Here is a 26,655-nt window from a genome sequence, read left to right on the forward strand (position 1 = left end):
AAATGTAATGTTTCCGTAAATGAAGGTTCACGCCTGATGGAGAATGCCGCACTTGCTGACTGTTAAAGTGTCTGGGGCTTGAAAGCAGGCCAACTTAGAAGGATTTGGAAGGATGTAGCGCGGAGATGGGACGGTGAGTTACTCGACAGGGATCACTGCACAACAGGAGCAACTCACTTTAATGCAAGTAAAGCCGGGGAGCTGGTTCCCTGAGAAATAAACACCCACACATCCACATTGGATTGAGCCGCATGTGATCCCTGCAGCATCAGGAATGACCTGATGGAGATGCAACACAACAATAGAATAATTTAATTCATCTGCAACTAATGCACAATTTTTTTACTTTATTTTTTTTTACCTTAATTGTAGGCAATATGAGTTTACCTTGGATAAAATGTTGCTATAAAGCTTTCTTTCCTGCCCTGGAAACTTAATCATAACACATTAGCAATGCCAGCAAATGATTACATATTTAAACTTCCAGGAGATGCAGAAGAACATCAGCACACAAGTACTCTGTTCTGGCAAAGCAACTTAATTTATGCAAATTTTCAAACTTAGTTTTAACATTTTTCCTTCGTTTTGGAGATCATATTTATTTATTTTGTATGAGAGACTGTAGAAAGTGGAGACAGAGTCTGTTGGCCCAGATAAGAGCAGCATACTCATCAGTAAGCCGCGGCAAAAAGAAGATTATCCTTTCACCTTTCAATGCATTTTAATGAAGCACTGCTGTGGCTTTAAACTCTCAATAGCATGTGGTGTTATCACCTGAAATCTTTTGTTCAGCATAACCTGATCAAATTGTGTTTTTTTTTCAGATAATGACCAATTAAGTGCCCAATAATGTTTTTTCACTGTTTCCTACGTGTTTCTGGAGAACATTCAAAATTAATTTCTCTGCGGGTGATCCAGAAGAGCCCTCTCACACGTTTTTCCTGCAGCCTTCAGTCCCATTCCAGTTTTGGCACTGGCCCTAGTCTTGGTCTAGTTTAGTTTCTGCAACACAGCAACATTCATATTTCAACGGCTGAATATGAATTATGCACAATAAGCAGTGAGAAGGAATTTAATGATGCCTCGCTGGCACAGCCTGCCTCAACAAACGAAGAGTGATTCCCCCCCTGTCTTAGCTGCAGGGATGGAGGTGCTGATTTGAACAAATCTTTGACCTCATCCTTCTTGTTTCTTAACGGTTTGCAGTCAATGCACAGGTTCGGAGAGCGAGATGGGAATGAGGGTGTGTCACCCTGTCAGAATATTGATCCACCCTGACATCTAATGTAATGATTCTTTGTCAGCAAAGAAATGAGTGGATGGCCTGAATTTGGGTCGTATCACCAGTGACTTTAAATTAAGACTCCCCTGCCAATTTCCTTCAGACCTTGCCATCCGGATCACGCTGCAGCCTGCACAGTTTTTTATTTTATTTTATGGTCATCCGAAGTAGGAGCACTTGTTTCTCAGAAATTGAATGGGTTATCCTCCGTCCCTCAATATTACCTTGATTTGTAAGGCGGATAAATCCTCTGCCTTGACAACAGATATTACTTGGCAACAGAATAAATATATTCCAGTATGGGCAGAGCCTTGAAAAGCTGCACACTTACATCTCTAAGCTTCTTAAACAACAGACAGATTGTTTGGGCTTCCAGCACAAGCCTTTGATTTAACATTCATGTACATTGATGGACACTTCCAAGGGTGGCGGCTTTATATGGTTGAGCAGGAAACAAACAGACACATCTTAAGAAATATATTTCTAATAGAATTCCTGAACACATTCCAATGTATAAAATATTTTTAATCACTTCCATGTTGTAGAATGAACCAATTCCTGCAGTGATGATATAGCACGAGCTAGTTATGGAACCAAATGGGAAATGGTCGTAATTAATATTTCTAAAATTGCAATTTGACATTGCGAGAAAATCAATTAAATATACAGGATTAAAGCCAATGTTCACAGTGTGCATGAATGCAACATGAAGAAATGAGATGAACAGATACATATATTAAGACAGCAGCCAGGTGATAGGCCGACCCTTAAGGCGTGGCGTTGTGCTATTGGGGAGATGAGGCTGGCTAATGAGAAAAGATGATGTGATGCTGGAAAAAAAACCGATTTGGCATGCAAAACAGACTAGCACTAGAAAAAAAGCATAGCCTGGGTGCAAAGGGTTTGTCTTCCTTTCTGATTTTAACCTGGAGCGTCATCAGAATGAGGCGGGACAGAGGTTAACAAGAAATCATTTTTTCATGAGCAGTTGATGGAGTTATTAGAGGGGATGACTCCAGGAAAAATATGTAGGGCAAAATACCGGGTGTTGACGTCTGAAGCAGGATCCAGGGGGATTTGATTCTCAGTCAAATCAAACTATTAAACTTAGAAGCTGCAGCCTGTAAGTCAGCGTTAAAGCAGAATGATGATGATGGTGACATGTTGGTTTGGAGGAGGAAGATTGTGAACCTTTGCGACCTCATAGCTACTCGCTGTTTCTGTATCGAGCCACAAGGAGCATAAGAAGGCATCTTTCCCACTTTCGCATTGTGTACAGAATACCAGGCAACCATCAGGTTGTTTTATTTTCAAAAAATAGGTATTTAAAGTCAGGGGTGTTGAAAAGTTGTCCTTTTTTTTTAAATGAGCTGAAAGGGTTCTCAAAATGTCTCTGTTTGAATGGCCTCAGGCTTTCATTTGATTCACCGTGAAGGCCTTTGGACGTTGAGCCATATTCAGTTTACGAAAGATCGATTTTCTCAGAATGAATTCTCTCTCAATTTAGGGGCTTGCTGTTTGTTTGGTTTGCATATCACTTATCCTCAGCCGAGCCGTCTATGCATCGGCTCCTGAAACCGTTCAATGGCACACTGAAAACTGCACATCTAAACTATAATTGGGGGGTAATCAAACTGCAGTGACGCTTTTAAAACCTTCTCCAGTCATCCACATGTTTTTCTCACAAATAAAATCGCCTTTCCAACCAGGATGGCCTTTTTTATGGATAAAACATGACTTGTCCCCGATGAGTCCCAACCTGCCCCCCCCCCCCCCCCCCCATTCGATCTCTCTGGGATGTGGCTGTTTTGTGTTTCCTTCCTCATCTTACTGCTGCTATTTCATATGCCGACAATTTCCAATTCAATTAAATGATAAGATTTCATTTTTTTTCATTATTCAAATGCAGGCAGAATGTCCAAACAACTTCCAGAACATGAGGTTCTTCTGCTACAAAAATAATAATAATAAATAAATAATAATAAAAAGATTTACCTTTAAACCCCAAAATGTTTCGTTGTTGCTCCCACCTGTAAAAAGCGTCATGCTATTTATGTCGTCTCAAATAAAAGATCAATATGCTTGCAGAATCCGAGTGCACCTCCCGTGATGTGATTCCACTTTTCCTTTTCTTGATGAGAAACCGGGTCTTTGCATTCCTGTTTCTGCAACACAAATTGGCATTTCCAGTAGAGGGGAGATTGTCTCATGTGTTGAAAACATTAACATATTGCTGTTGTTTGACAGCAAGGGCAGCAGGCTGGGAATACTGACACACCGCGGCGTAATCCCAGGAAGGTTCATTACGCTAAACCCGGATCAAACCGAATTCCCAAGTGGGAATGTCAAAGAAGGCACGTAGACACACAGGCGCACAACTGCTCAGCATTTTGAAGTTGTGTTGTCTTTATTTTTATAGTTGTTATCTTTGACTGTGTATTATGGCAGCTTTCTCACATTGTAATTCACTTTGCATCTGCACTGAAACATATGCCATAGACTGAAAACAACCCCCTTTTATAACCCAGCATTTGTTCTGGATGGAGTCCTGGCTGTCTGAAGGAGACGGCTTTAGTGCACTAAACATATATTTCACCTCAGCTTCGGCCTGCTTTGTTTTGCTTAGGATTGCTTGAGGCAAAAAAAACAACATCCTGCATCATTTATGCCTCGTCAGCATTAGGATGCAACGGTTGCAACACACTCAGTCCAGTGAACAAACACATTGACATGTTGCCTCTGAGAAAATATCAAATCAGAGCAATTGTTTGCACCTTGTCCTTCCATTGGAAACAAAAAGAAAATCTTATCTAAAGTGCATTTCACCCGAAATTCAATCAGAGGAAAAAAAAAACGACATTAATGTTAGAAGCAGACATTTTAAAAGCATGGAGGAATTAAAAAAAAAAATACCTATAGTAAAAACATCCTCTCACGAAGTCATACATTCCTGGGACATTCTTGTACACATGCACATAAACGCATCTGTGCATGCTGCAGGAATTGGAGATTAGCAATTGAGGCTGTTCAGTGTGTGTCCTTGCATTTTGTGTTTGCGGCTGACATTTGGGCTGCAGATTTAGGCAAGCACTTACAGCCTACAACTGGAGGTAAGAAAAGGATTCAACTCAAGGTTATGGTATGCCATGTACTGATAATAGCTGCTTGAACTCTAATCCCCTCCTCAATGTTGCCTTTAGTGACATACAAGAAGAAAAATAAATGGTTCCGAAGTCAAACTGAGTGAGATACTTCAATATTTGACTTTCAACTGCTGCAATATTGTACAGGAAAGGAAAATGTTCACATGTTGTGTGTGATTTTATACATATTTGCTTGTAATGTAGCTTATATATCCAATCTGAAACATCAGCAAAGCTTTATTTTGAAAGTCTAACCAGCTATTGCATCATCAGAGGGCAAAGTAAAGCTTTGTGGTTCGAAGTGACTCTAACCTCAAGCAGCGTGAACGGTTTTACTGCCGTCTTTAAATGTGCTATCTCTGTAAAAACGACACATGAGGTAGGAACTATACCCGCTATACTCTTGATCAAGCCAGTGTGGAGATGATCAGGGTGGCGAAATGTGGCATAAATTACTGTCACGTGCAATACGTCTCACGGCTGACCACCGACTAGTTGAGATCAGAATGTTAAGTCTTGATTTAACAAAAGCAATAACAGTATAAATGACAGAAAATGTGATACGCCCTAGTTTTCGGGTGGCGGAATAAATCCAATCTGCAGACTTCGCTGTAGCCATCTGGTGTGAAAAATACTACATATGTCAGATGTGGAGTTTCTGTGTCTCTCGTGGCCCAAAATCGTGATTCTGTTCTTATTTACATTCGGGAACGAGACGCTTTTCATCTTCCGGAGATTTATGCCTGCCACATGTAGGTTCAAGAGCACTCCGTCAAACTTTATCTGTGGGCTGACAGAGGCGGTGCTGGTGCAGGAGAGGATAGTACATCATTGGGTAACATTTTAAGGTACATTTATTTTGATAGGAAATGTAAACCGTTGTCATGACCAGCTGGGAAAGTGACCAATCAAACATGGAGGAAAGATGCAGCTGTCAGTGTTCCTCACGAGTTCAGAGTGAAGCATGAGAGGAATAGCAAAATCACCTTTTTGCATTGAAGACTCATGGATTATATATCAATATTTAATTTTACACTCCTGAACGTTGACATAGGTCTGCAACAATTTCTTGAGTCCACACTCAAACCTCAGGCCATGATTTTAACATTTCACCTGTGTCTTATCTGTTAGCTGGTTTCAATTTTTATCATCAGGATTTTATTTTAAAAAGGGATTGAAAGATTTCCGACCAACTTGGTAGAAATCTTGAACGTGAGGCAAAGAATCCATCAGATTTTGGTATGGATGTAGGAAAACCTTTTCCCACTTTGTTGAACATTAATTCAACAAAAGCTATTCAGCCTGGCTGAATAAGTGTATTCTTTGCACAGCCTTGACGCAGGTTTGCATGAGTCTTTGCAATTCCGGTTTCAAAATGTACCTATTTCATTTATTAATATTACCATTGTATGTGGAAATATTCATGAATTTGCATTCCATCATTACAAAATGCAAGTGTCAAACAGTCATTCCTTTTTGACATTCTTTTCCCACACAAAATGCCCTCAGTAATCCCAGACAATGGGAGGCTGGGCCTTGATTCCCTGAAGTGTAAAACTTTTCTGCCTCTCTTTTGTCTTGCTGTAAAAAAAAAAAATCAGTTCTTTCCTCTACCTACGCAGAGAACGCCTCCTACACCTCCTACAACGCTGTCACCTGCTCCTTATTCTCCTCCAAAGGGAATTTTATTGTGTATTTTTCTTCTCCTCTGAGCTGCTTTAAAGCTTTTTTTTTTTTTTTTGCCAACGATGAGCATCTTATTTGGTGTTTCATCCAATTGTGGCATTCACCAGCATTTCACTCACACACCTTTCCACCCCCCCAGATGTCGTGTTTCTGTGAAGTTCTCTTTGGTGGAGGATTTACTGGACTTCCAGATCGGTCATTAAAAATGAATGAGAGTGATGGTGTGGTGTGGAGCCCCATAAACTGAAGTGAGGCTCCTGTGTGGAGACCTGAAAGCAAAGAGGTGAAAGTAAATCAAGGAATTAAGTACTCTATTGCCCAGTATTCACATGCACATTGGCGTATGGAGGAAGCTGCACAGAGCAAGCTTGCTGGCATGAATATTTCAACGCTATAGAATTCAACGCCCGTTGTCGGGCGGAGGCTTGACGAGCTGACGCGGGACATAGGAGTCACTTTATCGTGACTCGGGCTGTAATTTCCATCTCTTTAAAAATCATTACATTTTACATTTTAGAGTATGAAACTTTCAGATGACCACAAACATTGTTGTGAAGCCGTCACAACAACAGAAAACCGATATGAACCTTTCTGGCCAGAGGCACGAGACATCTCCACGCATAGAGACTGCGTAGATATTTCTGAAACAGTGCAACAATCAATCAAAACACAACTTTTAAATGATCGATGAGGGAGAGCTCGATGTCTGCAGATTTATCCCGAGGCAAACAGGGAAGCGGCGGTCAGGTGTTGTACAGAAATGCCTGGAGGTTGTGAGCATTCAGAGCATGATAATTGTCCCCAGAATGCAACGCCAGACGACACTAAACTACACAAATAATCCCTCATGTCAGCTCTGGGGCAGAATATGCTGCGTGAAGTGAAGGATTGTTGCTGCTTGTAACTGTGTGCATCGGGGGGGTGTGCCAATAAATCGATGATTTGAGCGTGCGACGTCAGCTGCCCTCTAACGTTGGGAGCCTATTAATTGTTTTGCTTCCACTCACAACATATCACACCGCTCCCACAGAAAATTAATGATTACTGGCAAAAGGTTAATATCCACTCTGCTGAAAATGAATCAACAGTGGATTAATGAGATCATTACCTGCATGGATTGATAATGAAATTAGTCCTCATTGTAAGTGTTTCTGGGATGAAGAACAAAAAACAATGCATCCTTTGCTGAAGCCCTACAGCCCTGGCCGTGGGAGGTCGCAACCCACCGGACAACTGGTGGAGACAGAATGAAGGTAGAGGTAAAGACGGGAAACAGGAGCATGGACGGTTTCCAGACAAGAAAAGCTGACCTGACAAAGGTGCAGAAACGCAAGAATAACGCAGAGGGATGGTATCCCTGAAATTCCCCCCCGATCTCTGCTGTTGGGGTCTTGCATTTTATAGATGCAACATCTAACTTTGGAAATATTGGACTATTTAGCACAAATACATTGACAAAAGGGGAAAAAGGTCATTAAAAATGTGATGTTCTCTCTCACAGGAAGGACTCGCTGTTTTTCCTGATGCTGGCCTGTTTCTGCAATGTCAGGGACGGAAACCATCAGCAGGTCCCGGCTGAAAGTTCAAGCATGGAATATTCCTCTGCAGAAAGTTGTACTGCAGAGATGGGCTGATCTGCAACAGAACTGAGATATCCTATCGGCTCCAAACGGTAACTGGAGTTTAAACCTCTGCATCATAGTATCTGGGCATTCTATTCCTCCCACCATCCATCTTTACTCCGCAATTGAGATTTTCAAGAGCCATCAAAATATACTCACCAGCTTCCAAATGAGCCGAATTGAACCGACTCAACAGTTTCCCCTTGAGTCTCTGAAGTTGTGCGTTGTCATCCTGGCCTCTACACGGCCATTAACCCTCATGAATATTTTTTTCTATGATTATTGTTGAAGCATTTTTGGATGAGCTGTGTAAAGTACAGTCAAATGAAGCTGATGTCAATGCTGGTGTCGTTTTAGTCTGGCGCCATCGCGTTTCCATTCTGCTGTAAGAAGACCCTCGGATTCAAGGTGAAAGGGAGCAACCTTAAAGGAGCTTTCATGTCAGCCGAGTGAAAAAGACCCTTTTGGCCTCAAGCCTTAATTCTACTGCTCAAGACTCTGTGCCCTTGAGTTTTTGATTGTCCCTCTGATCCTCCTCCTTGATTTAATATGGCGCGCCAAGCAAGGGCGGCAGGTTTCAGGTGTGCAGGATCAAACATCGATTGGACACGGGCTCATTTAAGATTCTGGAGCAAGGGAAAAAATGTCGCAGAATATTCCTGCTTATTTTTACATTTAGCAAAGAAAACTGCATAAATGACAAGAAATTATTTAGGAGTGTTTTGAAGACCACAAGAGTTTTCCACCCAACCGGCTGGCCGCCTGCTTCTCCCTGATTACAGTGGAAACCAGTCGGATCCTCGGCACTGGAAATGAATGTGTCGCCTTTAACCAGTCACACATGAGAATTATCTTAAAGACCGACTCACCTGTGGAACCCAAAGCAGCCAAACTGGCTCCTGTGTTCGTTACAGCTGTCGTTACTGGTGCATTAATAGAGGAGGGGGATGAGGGGAGAATTGTCAGATAACATTATGTATTTGCGACTGGATTACTGCACATTATCACATCGCATTTTCAGCAGATGATGCAATTTTCCGCTAATTTCATTAAATGTACATTCATTACGCATGCACAATTTATTGGACTGCATTATCAACAGGTTCATCGTTCGCTGATTACATTTTAATTGGTGATTAGATCACAACTGTGAGCATTGATCTCTTTTTTTTAATAATCTTTTTTCAAGACCAAACTTTCCCTCTCCTGAGGTGGTTGTAGAGGAAGTTCCTTATTCAGGAAGCGGCTGCAGATACAATGATTACTCCTGACACCATGTGTGGTTTGTGGAAATGGCAAGAATTGTTGATCCGAGGGTGTTCCGATCTGTGATTGCAGACCTTGTAATAATTGCAGTCCTGTTGTTAAGGGTAATTAATACAGCATTTCCAATGGTGGATTTTCATAATTAGTTTCAGCTTGTCAATTTGCACATAAAAGTCACATCCCTTGTATGTGCAAATTCATTTGGCAAGACAAACCTTTCTGATTCTTATTTTGGCATTGTGCTCTTTCTGAATTTGGTGATTTGCTCCCCCAATTATTTCATCCTAAAATTGTCATTTTTTTTGTTGCTTTTTTTAGCTTGTCTTTCTAAATGACTCCAGTAATCTTCTGAAAACACCACTGTACACATCATATTTATTTAAGGATTTGAAAGGATAAAACCCTTTTAGATGAAACCATCTATAAATGGGTAAGAAAGATGGCGTAGCAGCCTAGCTTCACTAATGCTTATTACGGTTCCAGTCTTATTTGATAAAGTGGATTTATCAGTGTAGATTAGCTGTATAACTGCTTTGATTTCATTCTGTGCTGATTTTGTACACCGCCAAGTAGTGGCCTGGCATGCACATTACATTTTCTGATGTTTCTGTGTTCTAAATCGAGTTCCATTTCTTTTTGTTTTTGCATTCATTCTCAGCAGTTATAAAACCTTTACTGTGTGTTGATGGACAAATACACCTTATGGGATGTTAAAACAGCACAACATGCATCTGTTGATAGCAAACAGAAAAACTTAGACTAATTGAGAGTGGAAGAGTAAATTTGGACACCATTGTGTCTATTTATGCAGCAAGTAACCATCATTCAGCTGAAATGAAAATCTTAACCGTGGACCGGAGACTACGCTGAAGTTTCTCTGCAGCTCAAACTGTTCACACGGGTCCAGTTCAGCTCTACCTTTTCATTACACTCCTCAGCCGCATGTAATTATAGATCGCATAAAGTAAAATGAGTGCAACGCTTTAAAAGCACGTCTCATGCACGGATTATACCCTTTGAACCAAAAATAAACGCGAGCAGAAAGGCTGCAAATCATTTTCATGGTAGCTTTTTCATGCTGTGAATTCCTGTTTCATCTCTTTGCCAAACTGTCGGTAATAAGTGCCAAATGAAATTCTATTTTGAAGTGACTAAAGCAGTGGCAGTTTGATGAGCAGGTGATGCTCGTTCATTATCGCAGTCTCCTTTACTCGACAAACACGGCATGACCCCGCCACCGGGAGGAACACATGAAGGGAAGCTTAGCATGTCTTCAATGCACCGTAACTCTCGCAGGATGTGTCACAGTTCTCTCTCTGTACCTAAAACAAGCAAGCGGTACGACATTCCGTGCGTTTCATTTAATAATCAGCATGATCCAAGTTTCCACTCTGCAGAAGAGGAATTCCCTCGTGTGAAATCCTGGAAATGCAAATGACAGTGTGAGTGCATATTCATAGATGGAAAATGGAGTCCTCAGATGTCCTAATAACACTGTGGGGTGCCTTCTTTGAATCTCGTTGAGCGTCTCCACACTGGTCTCCACACTGAGTGGGATGGGATGTCTGGTTTGAGAGGGGGGATTATACACACTCTAAAGCTGAGGAGGAAGATATGCGATTTCATAAGTCGCGATAAAGGCTTCGCTCAAATCCTGTGATTAGCACATCTGGCTTGCACTTACCTTTATTTAGACTGCTGCATCTTTGAAAAAACACTTTGCACCACATTTGTTCGCGGAGGGAAGGGTGCGAGGTGAGGAAACGGAGGATGCTGGGAAGTGAAAGTGCAGGGAACACATCCGTGGAAGTTGTGACTGGAACGGTGAGAATCAGCGGTAAATGTTGAGACTTATCGCTACAGAAGGCCAGTATGGCGTGTACTCTGATTGAATCAATCGCTCTGCATAAGTCGCTGCTGGTGTCGGCCTCCCCGGGGCGATGGAGAAGTTTGCAGAGAGTGAGCCGATCCAGCCGTCCAAGGCTGCAGAGCAGGTAGGATTAACAGAGCAATGCATCATAGCTGCAGGAACCAGTGGGGTGTAGCAGACTGTATTTATTGACTCATTGACTGTATTGATTGTCTCAATTTATGAAAAGTCCAGAGACAACACAGAGACACAACGAGTTTGGCAAAATGGAAGAACAAAGAAAATGTGACGATGATGTTTGGAGGATTTCACAGCAACACCTTGCTACGTTCAACCCAAGCGTCTGCCCAGTCAGACATTATCTCATCCACGTTAAGTACACATGGCAATGGCTCGGAAATTTACCTGGGCACGTGTGCTGCTTTTCCTTGACAGCAAATTCTCTCTGACATTGACATTGTTCCAGCAGCAGCAGTTTATTTAACACGTCATTAATCTCTAACGACAGCAGGCCGTGCCGCTGCAGCAGATGTTTGTTAAACTTCTGCCCGGTCCTTCTGCCGTCGTTCTTCACCCTCATTGACATGTATTACTTTGACAAGAAGAGGGTCACAAGGCAGACCGTCGGGGATTACAACAGTTCACTGGTATTGTGGTATACGCTTTGCCGATGGGGAATTGTTTTTGTCAAGATGCTGAATCACTTGAGCCGCCGCTAACCCTTTATATTAATAGGGCAGGGATCCATTTGTCAAATTACGGGTATTGAATGATCAGCTCCCTTATTGTGTACTGTATGTGTGCAAATGAGTACAGGGCAACGGAAACGGAGTAAATGAACACTTCTGTAAACTGAGGCCGACAATAAAAGGATTGTCTCCAGCTAATATGGACAACGAAAAGGCTGAGGACGTGCAAAAGGGGGTATTGTGCCATGTGTCTACCATTTTTCTCTAAAGCAGCAGGACGGCATGAAAAGACAAAGTACAAAGCACTTCATGGCCTCAGACACTAAAAGAGAAAATATTCTGTGAGGGGGCAGGAGGGCAACAAACTGGAGGGCAGGGAGGAGCACCGGGCAAAGCTCAGCCTTCAGGCTCATGAGGTAAGGACACTTCACTTATCGCATGCATTGCCATAGTCAACATGATTCTCTATGTTTTAAAAACAAAATGAATAAATCGTCTCCTTTTCACAAATATAAATATATTTTATGTTTAGTATATACAATAATGATTTGCTATCAGACAACATTAGTATTTAAGGGAGAGAGAGAGAGAGAGAGAGAGAGAGAGAGAGAAAAAGCATGTCAGTCAACTCATGTTAATGGATACAGACACAGCAGAGACAGCCGTGATTGATTGGCTGGCTCGTTCATCCTCTCTGAAGATGAAGCGAGACAATAATCGTTTGATTGCAAAGGCTGGTGGTGTGGCTGCGTCACGCGCCCCGACGCCGCAGTCCGCTAGTCCTGAGAGCTACGAGACTCGCTGTCCTCCTGCAGCTCCCATTCAAAGTTCTGACCAGTCATTTGGTAAAACATCATGTTAAAGGGTTTGTAGAACTTGTGCAGACGCCGAATCACATCGGGGTCAATTTTCGGGTGAGTTCTCCCTTTCGACTTGCCGAGGCATCTCGGGGTGCTGCTGTCTTCCGGCTTCTTCAGACACGGAAATCCTTTCGTTTTATTGAAGTAAAAGTGTTTGTCTGTGACGATGCGTTTGAGTCCCAGGAAGTCCTGCACTTTGGCCATCTCTCCAGCGGGATCCACGATGAGCCTTTCCCCGCTAACAAAGTGCATTTGGGAAAGAGGGAAATACTGCATCCAGCTCTCCAGGTGAAGCGCGTATATCCCTATACGCAATGCGCTCCATGAAGCATCTATACGACCCAGTGTCCTGTTCTTAAAAGCCAGAACTTCAAAGGTGGGGATCTCAGGCTTCTTGGACAAAGTCTGTGTGTAGTCGGAAATGGCTCTGGTGACAGGATTACGCACCACAATAATAAGCTTAATGTCCCTGGCCATGGAGTGGATACGCTTCGGGGCGTGGTTAGTCACAAAGTAGCTGGGCGTCTTCTCCATGGTGATCTGCCCCTCCAGCGTCGAAGGCATCAGGTCTCTGGGAACACAAACGGGGACGAAGGGAAAAAAAGCGGATTTAGCACGGTGTTATCCTCAGTACCTCTCGCAATGCAAATGAAGCACCCGAGGATGTGGGACAATGAATTTAAACAGTGCACTATTTGAAATTACATGTGAAAATGGCTGTTAATATTGCCGGACGGAACGTCGGCGAGGAGACGCATGTAGCTAATTACAGCCATGCAGTAATACACACGAGATAAAAGACGGGAGATGAAACGGCAGGCAGGCAAGTCTGCTCATTGCTTAATTGACTCCATCTGTGTTACTCCAGGAGCTGTTTTGGAACTTTAATAATGACTTCGCTGCATATCATTAATACCGGGGTGCCTTGGGTATTGTTTTGTCATACCTTTATTATGCATGCAAGGCACCTATTTCTTTTGCGCATGCACCTCCCGTGCAGTGGCATGTAGGAGGCGCTTCTCCTTCCTCTATGTTTAAGGTTGCGGGGCATTCATTGAAGGCAATGGTGATTAATCATGAGATTCAAGGTGATCATTTGCTTTACGATTGAAATGTCCCCGGCTTTAATAAAAAAATAAATAAACCAAGAAGCCATTTGGTTTTGCCCAATAAATATTACGTTTAACTGACTGATCTGTGAGAGCGGGTTGCAGAACACGGCTGTGCAGAGGCAAGAATATCAAACACACACGAGAGGAGTTTCTATTTTTATACCAATAATAAAGCATAGCGCTTGCCTCAAGCAAATCCTTATCAAATGTTTACACTGATTCTCATTCCAATCCATGCTGCTTTCTTTGTTTGTAGGCTATGTGATTCAGCGCTAAATTGGTGCATTAAATCCTCTGTGAGACACCCTGTTTATTTAACTGCTAACAAATATGAGCTCACGAGCTCCACAAAATATTCTCCAAGTGAAACTAAATCCATGCTCGCACACCGGGGTTTTTTTTCTTCTTTTTTGCATCCTTAAATTAACTAATATCTGCTTGCAAATTAATTAACATGGAAGAAACTGAAAATACAAATCATCCGTATGGAAAAGTCACAGAGTCAGAGGAGGAAATTCAGCCATAAATTGCGGGATAAAAGCTATTTCCTGTCCCCTGCAATATTTTTTCCATTAGCCTGCCCTGCTTCTCAAACCTACAGTTGTTGCGATATAGTCACATCAATCATTTGCATCCTGGACATATTCTAAATTAACTGTTCTCCAGCAAAGAATCCAATTTACTCTGCAAAACATAAGAGCTGTTCTACACATATCGACCATCCTCTCTCACTCACGCACACACACACTCACACACACACACACACACATGCAACCAATGGATACATGGGCCGAGAGTCTCACAAGTGGCCTGGTAATTGCATCTCAGTAACAGTATTGCCTTCCTGATGGGTAATTTCCCTCTGGATTATGTTTGTCTCTTGACAGAACGAAACTATGGATGCTTCATGTGCTGTGCTGTGATATTAGCCGTGTACAAAGAGCATAGTGGCTAGAAAGAGTATTAGTTGTAATTTTTTTCCACACTACCTCCCGTACAGTAAAGATTTTTGTAACCTTTCAAGGACTTCATCTCTTTCTGCCACTTAACTCGACTCCTAAGTGCAGCAGGTGGTCCGAGGGTGCGGCGGCGTCACTATTCCTGGTTGTAAAAAAGCTCTAATAGACCACAGGAAATCACCTTGAAAGCGCCGGTCTCCTACTGTATGGCCACAAGCTGCAGTGTCTCTCTCGCAGCAATGTGCCATGCATCTTTGGAGCATATCCAATTGGCAGGACAGATGTACAACGTTTAAGGTTACTTTAATGAAGGTGTGCACGTAACAAGTTATGCGCTTATCATCACACATTTAATTATAGAACAATCAAATCCTCAAAAGCCACATGCACACCATTGTGCTGCAGAGGCTCCTTTCTGATTAGGAATCAGTCATGGATCATGTACGACTCAAATGTCAATGGGACGGTGAAGCGGGACGGAAATCAAAACGCTGATAAGCAAGCTAATTCTTCTGTGCATGGAAAATGACTCCTCTGGCCTTGCAATCTAGTGGAACCGAAGTAAACAAGAGCAAACTCTTAATTCCGGTTTCTGTTTTTCTCTCCGCATCAGCTGCTTAGCTCGGCGCAGGTCATTCAGGTGGGTAGGCAAATGAAATCCATAGCGCTAAGGAGGCCGCGCGGACCATCTGCTGTTTACTTCCACAGGCTGAGGACACGGCACAGAGCATTTATTTTCTGTCCTTACAACACATGTCCAATGCTTCATTTACATATAAAACATAGGTTTCCCTCGCGCTTGAAGAACAGGAAGCGCTTTAAATGACCTTGAGGGCAATCTAACGTGACAATGAAAAAACAAATCGTGCGAGACCAGATGTTTTAAATGCATCTTAAACATTCTCACAGTCAGAAAAATATATAATAAAAGGGAGAATGTCTGATATTGAGGCTGTGTGCTGTAAATTTGGAAGGAAGACCATTTCACACCCACTTCATTTGAAATTTAGAGCCAGAGCACGGCCGGATGTCTCTGAATGTTGATTCATCACTTACACTGTGCAGGATAGCAGATCACAGCAAATCTTTGCAAAGAACAAAACTAAGCTCGGCAGATAATCACAACGCTGCTCGCCAAAACGCAACCTCGAAGGTGCCTCGGATCACGCGTAGGATTGAACGCAATGTTTCATTGCATTCAGTCAAATTTGTCTTCAGGGGATATTTTGAGATGGGGGATCGCATTAATGTACATTTAAAGAGTGTGATAAATCAGAGCAGAATTTGGAGTGGCGTTTCTCCTGAAAGCTCTTTCAAATAAACGCTGGCAGAGAAACAAGCGCTCAGCCAGTCTCTCATTCGTATTGATCACGGCTCTGCCTGCAGAGTATCAATTCAAAGAGCTTCTTCCACGTCGTGTCAAATACAATCAATTATTCTAAAGGAGTCCGCTCATAATAAGCTCCCGATTCCGTGGAGAGCACGGCGGCGGCGGTGATGTGGGCAGACTCCTTTAATCCTCAAGATAATTCGTAAAAAGGAGAGAAGACATAAGACATTTGGTGTTACTTTTTTTTCCTGTCATTGTTGATCCAGTGACAGAACTAATTCCAGGATCGTAGGAAGAAATGCATAATTAATTTGAAGCATTTGGTTCTGTTCCATCTGAACCGCCGTCGACTGTCAGCACAGCCAGACAATAGAAAGCATTAAAAATAAAACAACAACCTAATTATTCCGAGGTGTTGCTCTGTGGCTGATTGCAAATATCAGGGTGTAAAGCAGCTATTCATCAACAACAGTCAGACAGGACATTTGAAGTGAGAGATTTCGATGAATAATCTCATTACTACAGCCTGAGTGACATTTATGTGATTACAGCAGCCCAAAGAAAAACAACCACATTGGTTCACTGTGAAGTGGAGGATAAAAAAAACCGATGGGTCAAAGGAGCCATTCTTCACTCGGCTCTCAAACGGTGGATGCTTACATGTTTGGCACAGAAAAGACAAGCCCACAGGCCACAGCGAAGGGTCTTAGTGGGTTTGTTATGGAGTGGGAGGTATTGTTTTGTCACGGTTAAGGTGCAACTTTCAAGTGGAAAACAAACAGAGAGCGCGTTGCCATTACCAGTCATCAGATCAGGCTCACATAATGATGGGGAGTTTGGTTTGTTTGTTGCTTCTCTGAAGCCCACCTCACACCTGCGAGTCGAAGACGGACCCGGCGAGCTAAAGGACATACAACAAAACAGGAACTGGGATCTTTTTGTTCTGTAATATTTTGCTCTTGTTTTGATTTTACAAAAACACAATCTTAATAAATGACTCTGAAAAGAGCTAACTCCATGTTTCATCAAATATCCTTGTTCTATTTTCATCTTTAAAAATTATACTTGTCAAGATTTAAGGTTTAGTTGAGCCATTTCCTGTTTTATTTTGAAATTTCCCCACGCAGCTCTCATGTTTGACGCTACTTCCTGGCTTTCTTGATCTTCCCCACCTTTTTCACCCCAATTAGTTTCAGCTGGCAGTGATTAGCCACCTGTGTGTTTAGCTGCCCCCCCCGGCCCATTCCGGTGTTTTTGTCTTTTTTACTTTTCAGCTTGGCCTGCTCTTTCTGTTTTTCTTCAGTTTGCAATATATTTATATTTTTTTCCATCTTCAGGGTCTAGTCGAACAAAACTGCTCATAAAAAGGGATGATTTCTCCTCCCAAACCTGAAAATGAATGTCCAAATGCAAACCAAAAATAACATGTTTACGTAATGGCTCACATCCTCTAATAAAACAACAAGTCTGCCACTTCCCCGGGAGATGGTTTGCTTCTCTTATGCCGCTTCTTTGTTTATTTGTCTTTGAATGAGCCGATGAGAGCTCTTCAGACCGCTCTCATTCAATTGATCACAATTGCCCTCAATATTCTGTTATTAATGTTGCCAATGCAAAAACACGACATGCTGGTTCAAGTGCTGCAGCTGCAGCGCATAATAGGAAAACAAGTGAGCGCTCGCCCCTGTCACTGTCATTTACTGATAAATCTGGACGAGCAGGCTGAATCAAAGCTGCATATAGCATATCTGCAGCCATCGGAGAGCTGTAGGTTCCATGCATTATGCAGACTACGTCAAGGATTACCCATGAAATGCACACTCTGACTCAGTGAATGTCTAGACAGCAAGAGCATTTCAAAAATAATCTAATAGAAAACGCTGTGTTTGGGTCAGGACTAGATCTAACCGGATACTTTGACAATGGACACATGTTTTTTGGTCCTGCAGCAACTTATTGTCCAACGTATGGTCAAAAGTTCAAACTAAACTCCTCCAAACACAAGTCACATTGGACTTCAAGTGCCAATGAACTATTCCGGGCTCTAACAGTCCAGCTAATAGATAAAATTACACCTCATCAAAAAATCCTGTCATTCTGTTTGAGGTGAAATTATTGGTTTAGATTTGACGCACAAAAAAATCATTTCTCATCTCTGTATTTTCCAACAATTTAACACTCATAAAATGCGACTTAGCTCAAAGAAGCACAAAATGATCCACATAAATTGGAAGTCGCACCTGAATACATCAAAGTCAAGGGCTAAAATTGACATGCTATAAACGTAGCTGATCCTGCTCAGTGAAGCAGAGCCAATTAACATGACAGTCGAACACGACGGATTGTCTTGGGCGGCTCTTAAAGCTCTCTTCATATCGCTGAAATTGATTGCACACTATCAAATTGCAAAGTCTGACTGCAGCATGGAAAGCAACATTTAACGTGAACTTATTGCTCATTCATGCTCCTCCTTTACATGACGTATCCATAAGAAATTAGAACGCTCGGGTTGATCTGGGGTAATTGAAGTTCTTGTAAAATTATTGGCTGTAATTTTCAAAATGATAATTTCCCTGGCATTTTTCATTTCCAATTACGCCCTGTGCACCGCGCCGAAAGTAACAGCAATCGTGAATTGCTGTGCAGATAAACAAGTGGGTACATAAAATATAAACTGCTCTACAGAGCAAATCCATATGGCTGAAGATTGAGGGAAATTACATTCAGGTCATCAACAACAGCATCAATGGCAAATTAAACAGTGTCTGTGTCTGATTTCTTTTTCTGCAACAGGGCAAAAAAAAAAAACAGTTTCGTTTTGAAGAAAGATCTGCCGATACGATACGAACTTGTTCATCTATGTTGTCTAGAGGGATAATGAGTCTGGTATAGAGAAGGGAAGTGCATCCGAAAATTACCTATCACAGTTTTTCTCTCTTTTTAAATTAGAGCTGTAGGTCAGTGTGACACCAAAAAGGAAGAGCTGCACAAACTATTTCAGTGCATGGATCCAGCAATAGAGACAACCTGAGTGGATTTTTCTACTAAAGCATAAAAGTAAGTTAAAATCATAAGAGGTCAGGTAAATGTGTTCCGTGCGTCTCTCCACAAAGTTGGTAATGTGTGCCAATGAACAGCTGGGAAAAGGTCAGCGTCTGTCTCGGTCTCAGAAACTGTAACATTCAGAATGTTCAATCGCCTGTTAGTGTGTTTGAAATTTGCACAATAGAGATCTGTTCCTTATTTGTGTTTGTGTTTGAGCAAGTCAAATACTTTTCATCAGCTGCGTCAGGTCATCTGAGCAGGTTGGCCTACTGTAAAATATTGATGCAGGCTGCGTGGAGCAGAGCAGAGGAAGGAAATGGGCCCTCAGTGGATATGAAGGAATGCTGATATGGGTGCCAATTCGAAAATCCCCAGGAGCTTGCTGAAAACTGGATCCCTCATTGTTTCTTATTTGGTTAAATTAGCTTGACATGAAACTCGTCCCAGACAACATTTAGCATTCAAGCGTTTAAGCTGCAGACAGCGATGCGTCTTAGCAGAGAGAATGAGATCATGAACTCCCTCTCAATTATTTTCCCACTAAGAAAATAACATGCCGAGCCTCGTCTAGATTAGTCTGATCCATTCTCTGTTCCATTACTCAGTCTGATGGCAGATTCTAGGATCTTGCCTTGAGAAGAAAACAAAAACAGAACTCTGTTAAAATGTATTCCTTCTAAGATCAAACTGTAATAAATGTTTTATCTAAACTGGTAACATGGCTGAAAGCATAATCAGCCGTTACTAGGAGCAACTGCAAAGACATGAGACTAGTTGTCATGATTCTAAATGATTGCGTCGCCCTTAATCTTAATCGCATGTATTTCTTTCTGCATCCATGAGGTTGCGAGCTGCACCGCATGCCTGATGGAAAACTGTTGCAGCATCCTCATTACGTTTGCCTGCAATAAACCCACGACATCTTTAGTTTTGAGTCCTAACTTAGCTCACAAATGAAACATTTAATTTCACTAATGCAAACACAAAGCAGTGAAGGCAAAGCAAAATATGTATTTTATTTCTAGTTTTTTGACTGTTTACCCTTCAATCAAAATTGGATCGTTTCCTCAGACTTGGATGCATCGCATCCATCCAAGCCGCCAGGAAGATACGGATCCGCTCCAGAGACGTCGGTCTTCTTTTGAATATACAGTAATGAAATGTCATCTGTGTGATCCATGAGACGATGCATCATCCCCCCCTCCCCCGCCCCGGACACACACCTCTGCACAGTGATACGGAAAGAAAATAGTTCCTATGTCAGTCTGCTCACAGCGAGGTCAGGAGCCCCGCTGGCATGATTTGTGGAAGAAGAGATTGCTGCTGAGCTTTTCTGAAATACATTTTATTGGTCCTCTGAGAACTGCGACTGACGTGACTCCTGGTTCCATTATATTCAGGATAAAGCAGAAATCTCAAAATCCGCCGGCCTGCACTAAAATCATCGCGATGGATAAACAATAATAGTGTCTTCGCCGATAAGAGAAAGGTCCTCTGAGTGAAATGTTTGGGCTCGGAGACTTCTCAAGCCAGACTGCACTTTGAAAAAGATCAAACTGCACTGCAGCTCAGGCTAGCTTTTGGATTTTATTGCAAATTCTGATCATCTCTAATCTAATTTCCTTCATTGACAACACCTCTTATTAAACGGTAAACCTTCTAACCTTATCTTGGCCTGTTGTGCGTGCTTATAGATTCCAGCCTTGAATCCCTGGTAGGTTTTTACATGCACACCTTCTTGTATTGGTGGGGGGGGGGGGTCAGTTTGTTGCTATTAAAACTGGTGGCTCTAGCAGGGAACAAAATAAACTGGAGATTGAATTATAAGAGAAAAATAGACTTCATGTACAAGAAGTTTTGTTAATTTAAAAGCAAATTATAACAAAATAACTATTTTCATTGTGTTGCAGCTGGTGTCGCTGATTTATGTGTGCTTATACTTATCAGATAAATTAGCAATAAATCCAATAAGTGGAAAAAAGAGAACTCACTGCTTCTTTTAAAATTATTTCACAACTACAAATAGACATTTTAGCTTTAGAAAGAGCAGCACTGCTATAATTAGACATCTTGTCAAAGCACATGGTATTCGCAGGGATATTTTATTGTGTCCCCTTATGTTACTGTGATTGAAATGTGCATTGGGCTTAGAGGCGGGCGAGGGTGTTTATGCGCTAACATCTGGATGCAACAAAATAGGCTGCTAGGAATTTAGGCATCATGCAGACAAGGCCTAAGCTGCTCCATTTTGGAGTAAGCTGACCTATCATTTGGATTTTGCTAATCCAAATTGTGTTTCAACTGGCAGAGATTGCTCAATTCAGACTGCTGGGTCAGAAAAAAAATATGTTGTTCACCTGGCATCCTTTTATCTATCAGTACCGAACACACAGAAAATAAGACAACAGTGTTCTCCGCATTTAGAAAAGCTCATTTAATGACGGGGAGTCTGCTTAGTTGGCATGTAAATGCCAGCTACGACCAGTTCAGAGTGCCTTAAGCGTGCTTTCATTCGACACAAGCTTAGCAGCCTCAGTCACACTCAGATGCACTGAGTGACGGCTGTATTTATAGCTGCAGACAGGAGAATACACACACAAAGTTATTTATGAAAGATTTACTGCGTTTACCTAGAAGAGCAAGCAACTCTGCATCAGACAGCCGTGAGGATTGCAGTTTTATTTCTAAGACTGGTATGACTGGAGCTGATATCAGCAGCTCACAATTGGCTCTGCAGATGTAGTCGTATCCCGGGTTGGATATTTAATTAGTGTTAGACTTAATCTAACACTTTAATCTGAGAGGGTCATTTCTCCTCTTGCAGTTTAATACCTGCAAAAAAACCCAGAGGGATTAGAATCCACAATGAAAATGTCTTCCAATCTGCAGGATACCCGTGTCAATGCTGCTGGAAACCTTTGCATTATCTACAATTTGTTTATTAAGGTTGCTTCATGTTTTTCTCTGAGATACCACCCCAAACCAACGGAGATATTCTTTATCATTGAACGAGTGGATAGACATGGTCCTCGGCTGTTACCAGTCACTGAACATCTCCCTTGCTTTCAATAGTAAAGATGGAAGATATGAAGACGTAATCCGTGCATGGATCTCAGCCTCTCAGCCCATTGAGCAGCTTGCTCCAGGACACACTCCCTTTAATCTCCCCAGCAGAGGTAGTTTGACGTGGAATGTGAATCTGCCATAAACACCACATCACAAATGCAAGATAATGTTTCTGAGATAACTCGTGTAATCCAGGCTGCCAAAGGGAGAGATTAAAGAGAAACGCGTCAAATGTTTATAGATAGAAAATAACCAAGTATCAAACTTTAATCTTTTCCCCTTTCTACTATAGTCCTGACGTTATTCTCTCTATTCTGGGTAAACAACACTTACAATTCAATTCAATCGTCTGAGTAAATACATCTTTTTTAATCAAAACAACAGATAATTCTTCTTTGAATAAATGCCAACAGTTACATTATTGTCGATAGACAATATGACAACGTGGCACCCTTGGTCAGATTCTTTCTTTTACAACAATTTGCAATAAACTAGGAAGACGAGGCAAACACAACTGCAGTCCAAAACACATACAACTATATTCTGTTAGACGTGTAGACATTTCACTGCTGTGTCAACTGGACATGAGTAAAGTGATATATAAAAAGGAACACTAAATATATGATCTTTTGGTTATTTTCCTTACTATTTGTAAATGCTGAATTGTCTGAATGAGATTCGAAATCCATCCATCCATCCTGTCCTGTCCCATTGGCATTCTGCATAGTCAATTCTGGAGACAGGATTGGAGGGACAGGGATTTCAAAATAATAGCAATGATTAACTCATCAGCAAGAGCAGTCACACTCCATTGGTCCCACAAACTGCTCTGAGCATCAAGGCGTGGCATTTTCTCTGAGAGTACGTTAGACGAATAAAACTAAAGTAATGCTTTGTCAGAAAAATAATGGAGACCAGAAACTGCTAACTTTGTGCGACACAGGACCGGCTCTGCAGAGAACGTCTTTGTCAAGAGCGTGCACGCTTCACTATTGATTGGACACCATCGAGTTCAACAGAACTGGCCAACATACGGAGGCAGGTCCGGGTCCAGTTCCTGCTTCTCAACAACTCTGATCAGTTTCACTGGTTGAAGGATCAAATGGGATTCTGAATAAAAGACAAGCGTAAACCACATCCCTACTTCCGAACAGGTGTTGCAGTTCAACCTGGATGCAAACGACATCACCCCTCCCAATCAGAGCCAGAGCTTGGCTGTTTATTCAGCCTGTTTGCCAAAGAAACATTTGCTGACTGGATAACGTACCAAGAGACATGCTGTGTCCTGAACCGACCCCTATGTACGCACACGAGAGCTAGTTAAAGCACATGTGTAAAGCAGTGTGTAGACTTTATGGTACATTTAATTTAAGTTACTGTCATTCGTGTTTGTCAATTATTTTCTGCAACATTTCTATTAGATTCTTTCTACTGCTACACCAAACGCATTCCCTTATATTCAAAGAGCTAGATTATGAGCGCCTCCGCTAACACCCACCGTTATTTTAGATGTATTTTGAGTCATCGACTAGTGCATCAAATCCTCTGGAACCTCTCCTCCTCCCTCAAAGGCTGTCTAGGTAAAAGGTAAAGTGAGAGCAGCGTAGCTCCTTCGGGGAGTAGCGCATTAAAGTTGAAAAGTGGTGGAAATGCTTCTGCACATGTGTTGTCGACCACAACGGAAGTGGAAAGTGAGAATTGAAAAAAAAACACTTAAATGATGCACATCAAATCATCCATACGGAGTAGCATGATTGTAGTTAGTGGAAGCAGCTCTGCTTTCAGGATCTCACATCAGTGCTCAATTAAGCGCCGTGATCCCATGATTTGCCAGAACTACCTGTATTGTGACTTTTTGGCGTTTTTCCCACCTTAGGAGAGAATTGTTTTATTGCTTGGTTTCTTGTGACTATGTTTATGATGTGGATCCTTTCCAATTTAAGTACTACATGATATATTTATCATTTGATGCAAACAAATCCCGTCATTTGAACGGAAGAAAACCTTGAACTGTTCTTTTATTTGTATTTCCTCTCGTGAAGCTGTGAGCTCTGTTCTTACTATACATCATTAACCACTGTGGGCTCTTTACTGATTTAACATCCAAGAAAGAAAAAAAAAAACCCAGCAAAGCTTCTAAATTTTTTAACTCTTCGTGCTACGCTGCAGTGGATCTGGAACCTCTTTTTATTTCAAAGAAACACTCTGGCCCTTTCAAGACTCAAATTGGAATTTGCCCTCTCTTAAATGGAATTGAACATCAGAGTTATACGACAACTTAACTGCCTAATGACTCCAGCACACACAAGCAATGCCTTCATGATAGATTGAAGAGAGAGCTTATTAAAGGTGTACATATAAGTAGAGAGTTCACAAATGCAGCGAATAAAAGCGAGTTGTAGCGCCCTGTCAGCAGATATGTAGTGTCTTGCAGATATTGTTGCCAATGATCTGTTTGGGTGATAAATGCAGAAGGAACACTTTCCAAACAACAACCAGATATGTTTTAAAGGAAAACTGAACATTCTCCAGTGATGCATCTATGATTGTCTTCAGGAGACTTTTGTTAAGTGAGGCTAAGTAATGTGGAACACTTCTGCATCTCACCCCCCCCCCCCCAGAACTATTGTCTGGAAAGAAATAATTGCTGCAATAGTAAATGCGATTATTTCATACTTTACCCTCCGTCCACAAAAACGTTCTAAAAATCAAATATCTGTTCACTGCATGGCGTCAGAGTTTTTGTAATAAGATCAGAGAGGCGGAACTTCACAGTTTAAGGCCATAAAGACAGGAAAGAGCCTCAATAGATTTATTGTCAGAAATAATAGCAATGTGAGAAATGCAGCAGCAGAGTTGAGTGATTTGCTTCCAACGTTTAATGAAAGACAGTCAGTAATAACAGTTAGAGGGCTACACATCTTATATGCAGAGCTTTTAAAACCATTAAAATGACATTTTTTAGACAACAATGTACGTCAGTTCTTGTCACATTGTCGGCGGTTAACCTGCAAATGCTCTGGTCATTATATATTTCCATAGCCAAATAATTCACAATACCTTTTTGCCAATTCTTTTGCACTGAAAACCGGAGTAGAGTGCAAGGTGGAGGGAGAGTCGGTAAGTGTGCAAAAGCTATAGAAATAACAAATCATGAGGACAGACGACCAGAGGAAAATCAACTCAATCTCTTCTTCCTTCTTCTTGGGCATTGCTATTGCTTTTTTTTTTATCATGGTAATCTGAATTAAGATGATTACTATCCATATATGTTTGCCCTTGCATCTTTAAAGATGTCCATATATTCGGGTTCAGGTATATATGATGGGCTGGCCAATGGCCGTGTGGTGTAGTGGTTTGCACTGTCGCCTCACAGCAAGAAGGTGCTGGGTTCAAATCCTATTTGTGCAAAGCTTGTATGTTCTCCCTGTCTCCGCGTGGGTTGTTTGTCTCTGTGTGGCCCCCGCTTCCTGCTTCCTGAGCAGATGTTATTATCTTTGCTATGCTTCATAGTTGAAGCTGAAAATGTCAAACTGTTGGCCTCTCCCACCGCTTGTGTCTTCAAGAAATGATGGAGCTGTGGGTGTTTTCAGTAGGGATGAACTCTGATGGCTTCTTAATGCTTTTAATGGACAGTTTTTATATCAGAGCAAAGCACTTAAAAAGCCTGTCAGGAAGAATTTCCTCCTCAATTAATCCTGTGCTTAGTTTTCTTCTCGTTATCATATTTCACACTTACTTTATCGTCAACAGTCACCACTAATCTTTGCAAGCCCAGCTGTATGCTAGACCATCAGCAATGTGAATGGCATAGTAATATTCCCACGTGCTGCGGAAGCATGTCACATGTTGGTGGGATTTTAAAAGGTCCACCCAGCTCAGGATGGCTTCTGCTGGCTGTCTGGGGGTGGGTTGGGTTTGCAAAGCCATGAGAATGTCAGCGCAAACAATATTATCACCAGGTACACCTGCTGATTTCCTCATTATAAATGTTCTCCGCATTGACTTTTACCTCAGCGAGGCTGACGGCTATTAAAATATGCTTTATTCTCCTGTATGTTCATTATTTCTCACAGCTAAGGATAGTGACATCTCAAACAAAAGCCCCAAAGTGACCATCCTCAGGTCTGCCAGAGGGAGTCCAGATAAGCCTCATGCACGCATTCCATTTACTCCCCTGTTGATACTTTGTTTCCACCACCAAAAATGAGGGACAGTTGTTATACGGTCATTTTGACATCTTTGACATATTGCATTTCTTAAATGAATTGCCTATCCTGGAGTCAAAGAAGCAAAAACAAAGGAATCCATGCAGATGAATCTCGTTTAGACATCAGCTGCATTCATGGTGACTTCATGTACGGCTGGCGACACAGTTTTTTGACCTTCCCAGTAAAGCCTGTAATATGAATGTGTCATGGTATCCCATTTGATTTGCCATTCTGATCCTGTGATTCGTTGTTCTGCAGTGTGGGCGTGGCTGTGGGAGAGTCGGTGGAACACCTGGAGACACACCTGCCATTTATTTCAAGATCGTTATTGCCTTCTATTTAGGCTCTGCCCTGCTGACACCTTGCTGCCAGATTATGCCTTTGGGTCACATTGCCAACACGTGTTCCTCCATAGGTGGGGGGCAAACAAATATTCAGGAAATGTACGTTTCAAATCTGTCTCTCGACAGTTTGCGATCAAACTGCTACAAGGTCTTTCAAAGGGATGGCGAGT

The 26,655-nt window shown here is 41.8% G+C and overlaps 1 protein-coding gene across 1 annotated transcript in view; it reads right to left on the minus strand.

Annotated features, from left to right (window-relative positions):
* Positions 1-12,334: 12,334 nt before the first annotated feature.
* Positions 12,335-26,655, minus strand: part of hs3st4 (heparan sulfate (glucosamine) 3-O-sulfotransferase 4) — a 54,393-nt gene continuing 40,072 nt past the window's right edge. The window contains exon 2 of the mRNA XM_068757059.1: positions 12,335-12,989. Coding sequence (XP_068613160.1) covers positions 12,335-12,989 — 655 coding nt within the window. The remainder of the gene's footprint in view (positions 12,990-26,655) is intronic.

The sequence above is a fragment of the Brachionichthys hirsutus genome, unplaced genomic scaffold, assembly GCF_040956055.1.
Source record: "Brachionichthys hirsutus isolate HB-005 unplaced genomic scaffold, CSIRO-AGI_Bhir_v1 contig_851, whole genome shotgun sequence".
NCBI lineage: Eukaryota > Metazoa > Chordata > Actinopteri > Lophiiformes > Brachionichthyidae > Brachionichthys > Brachionichthys hirsutus.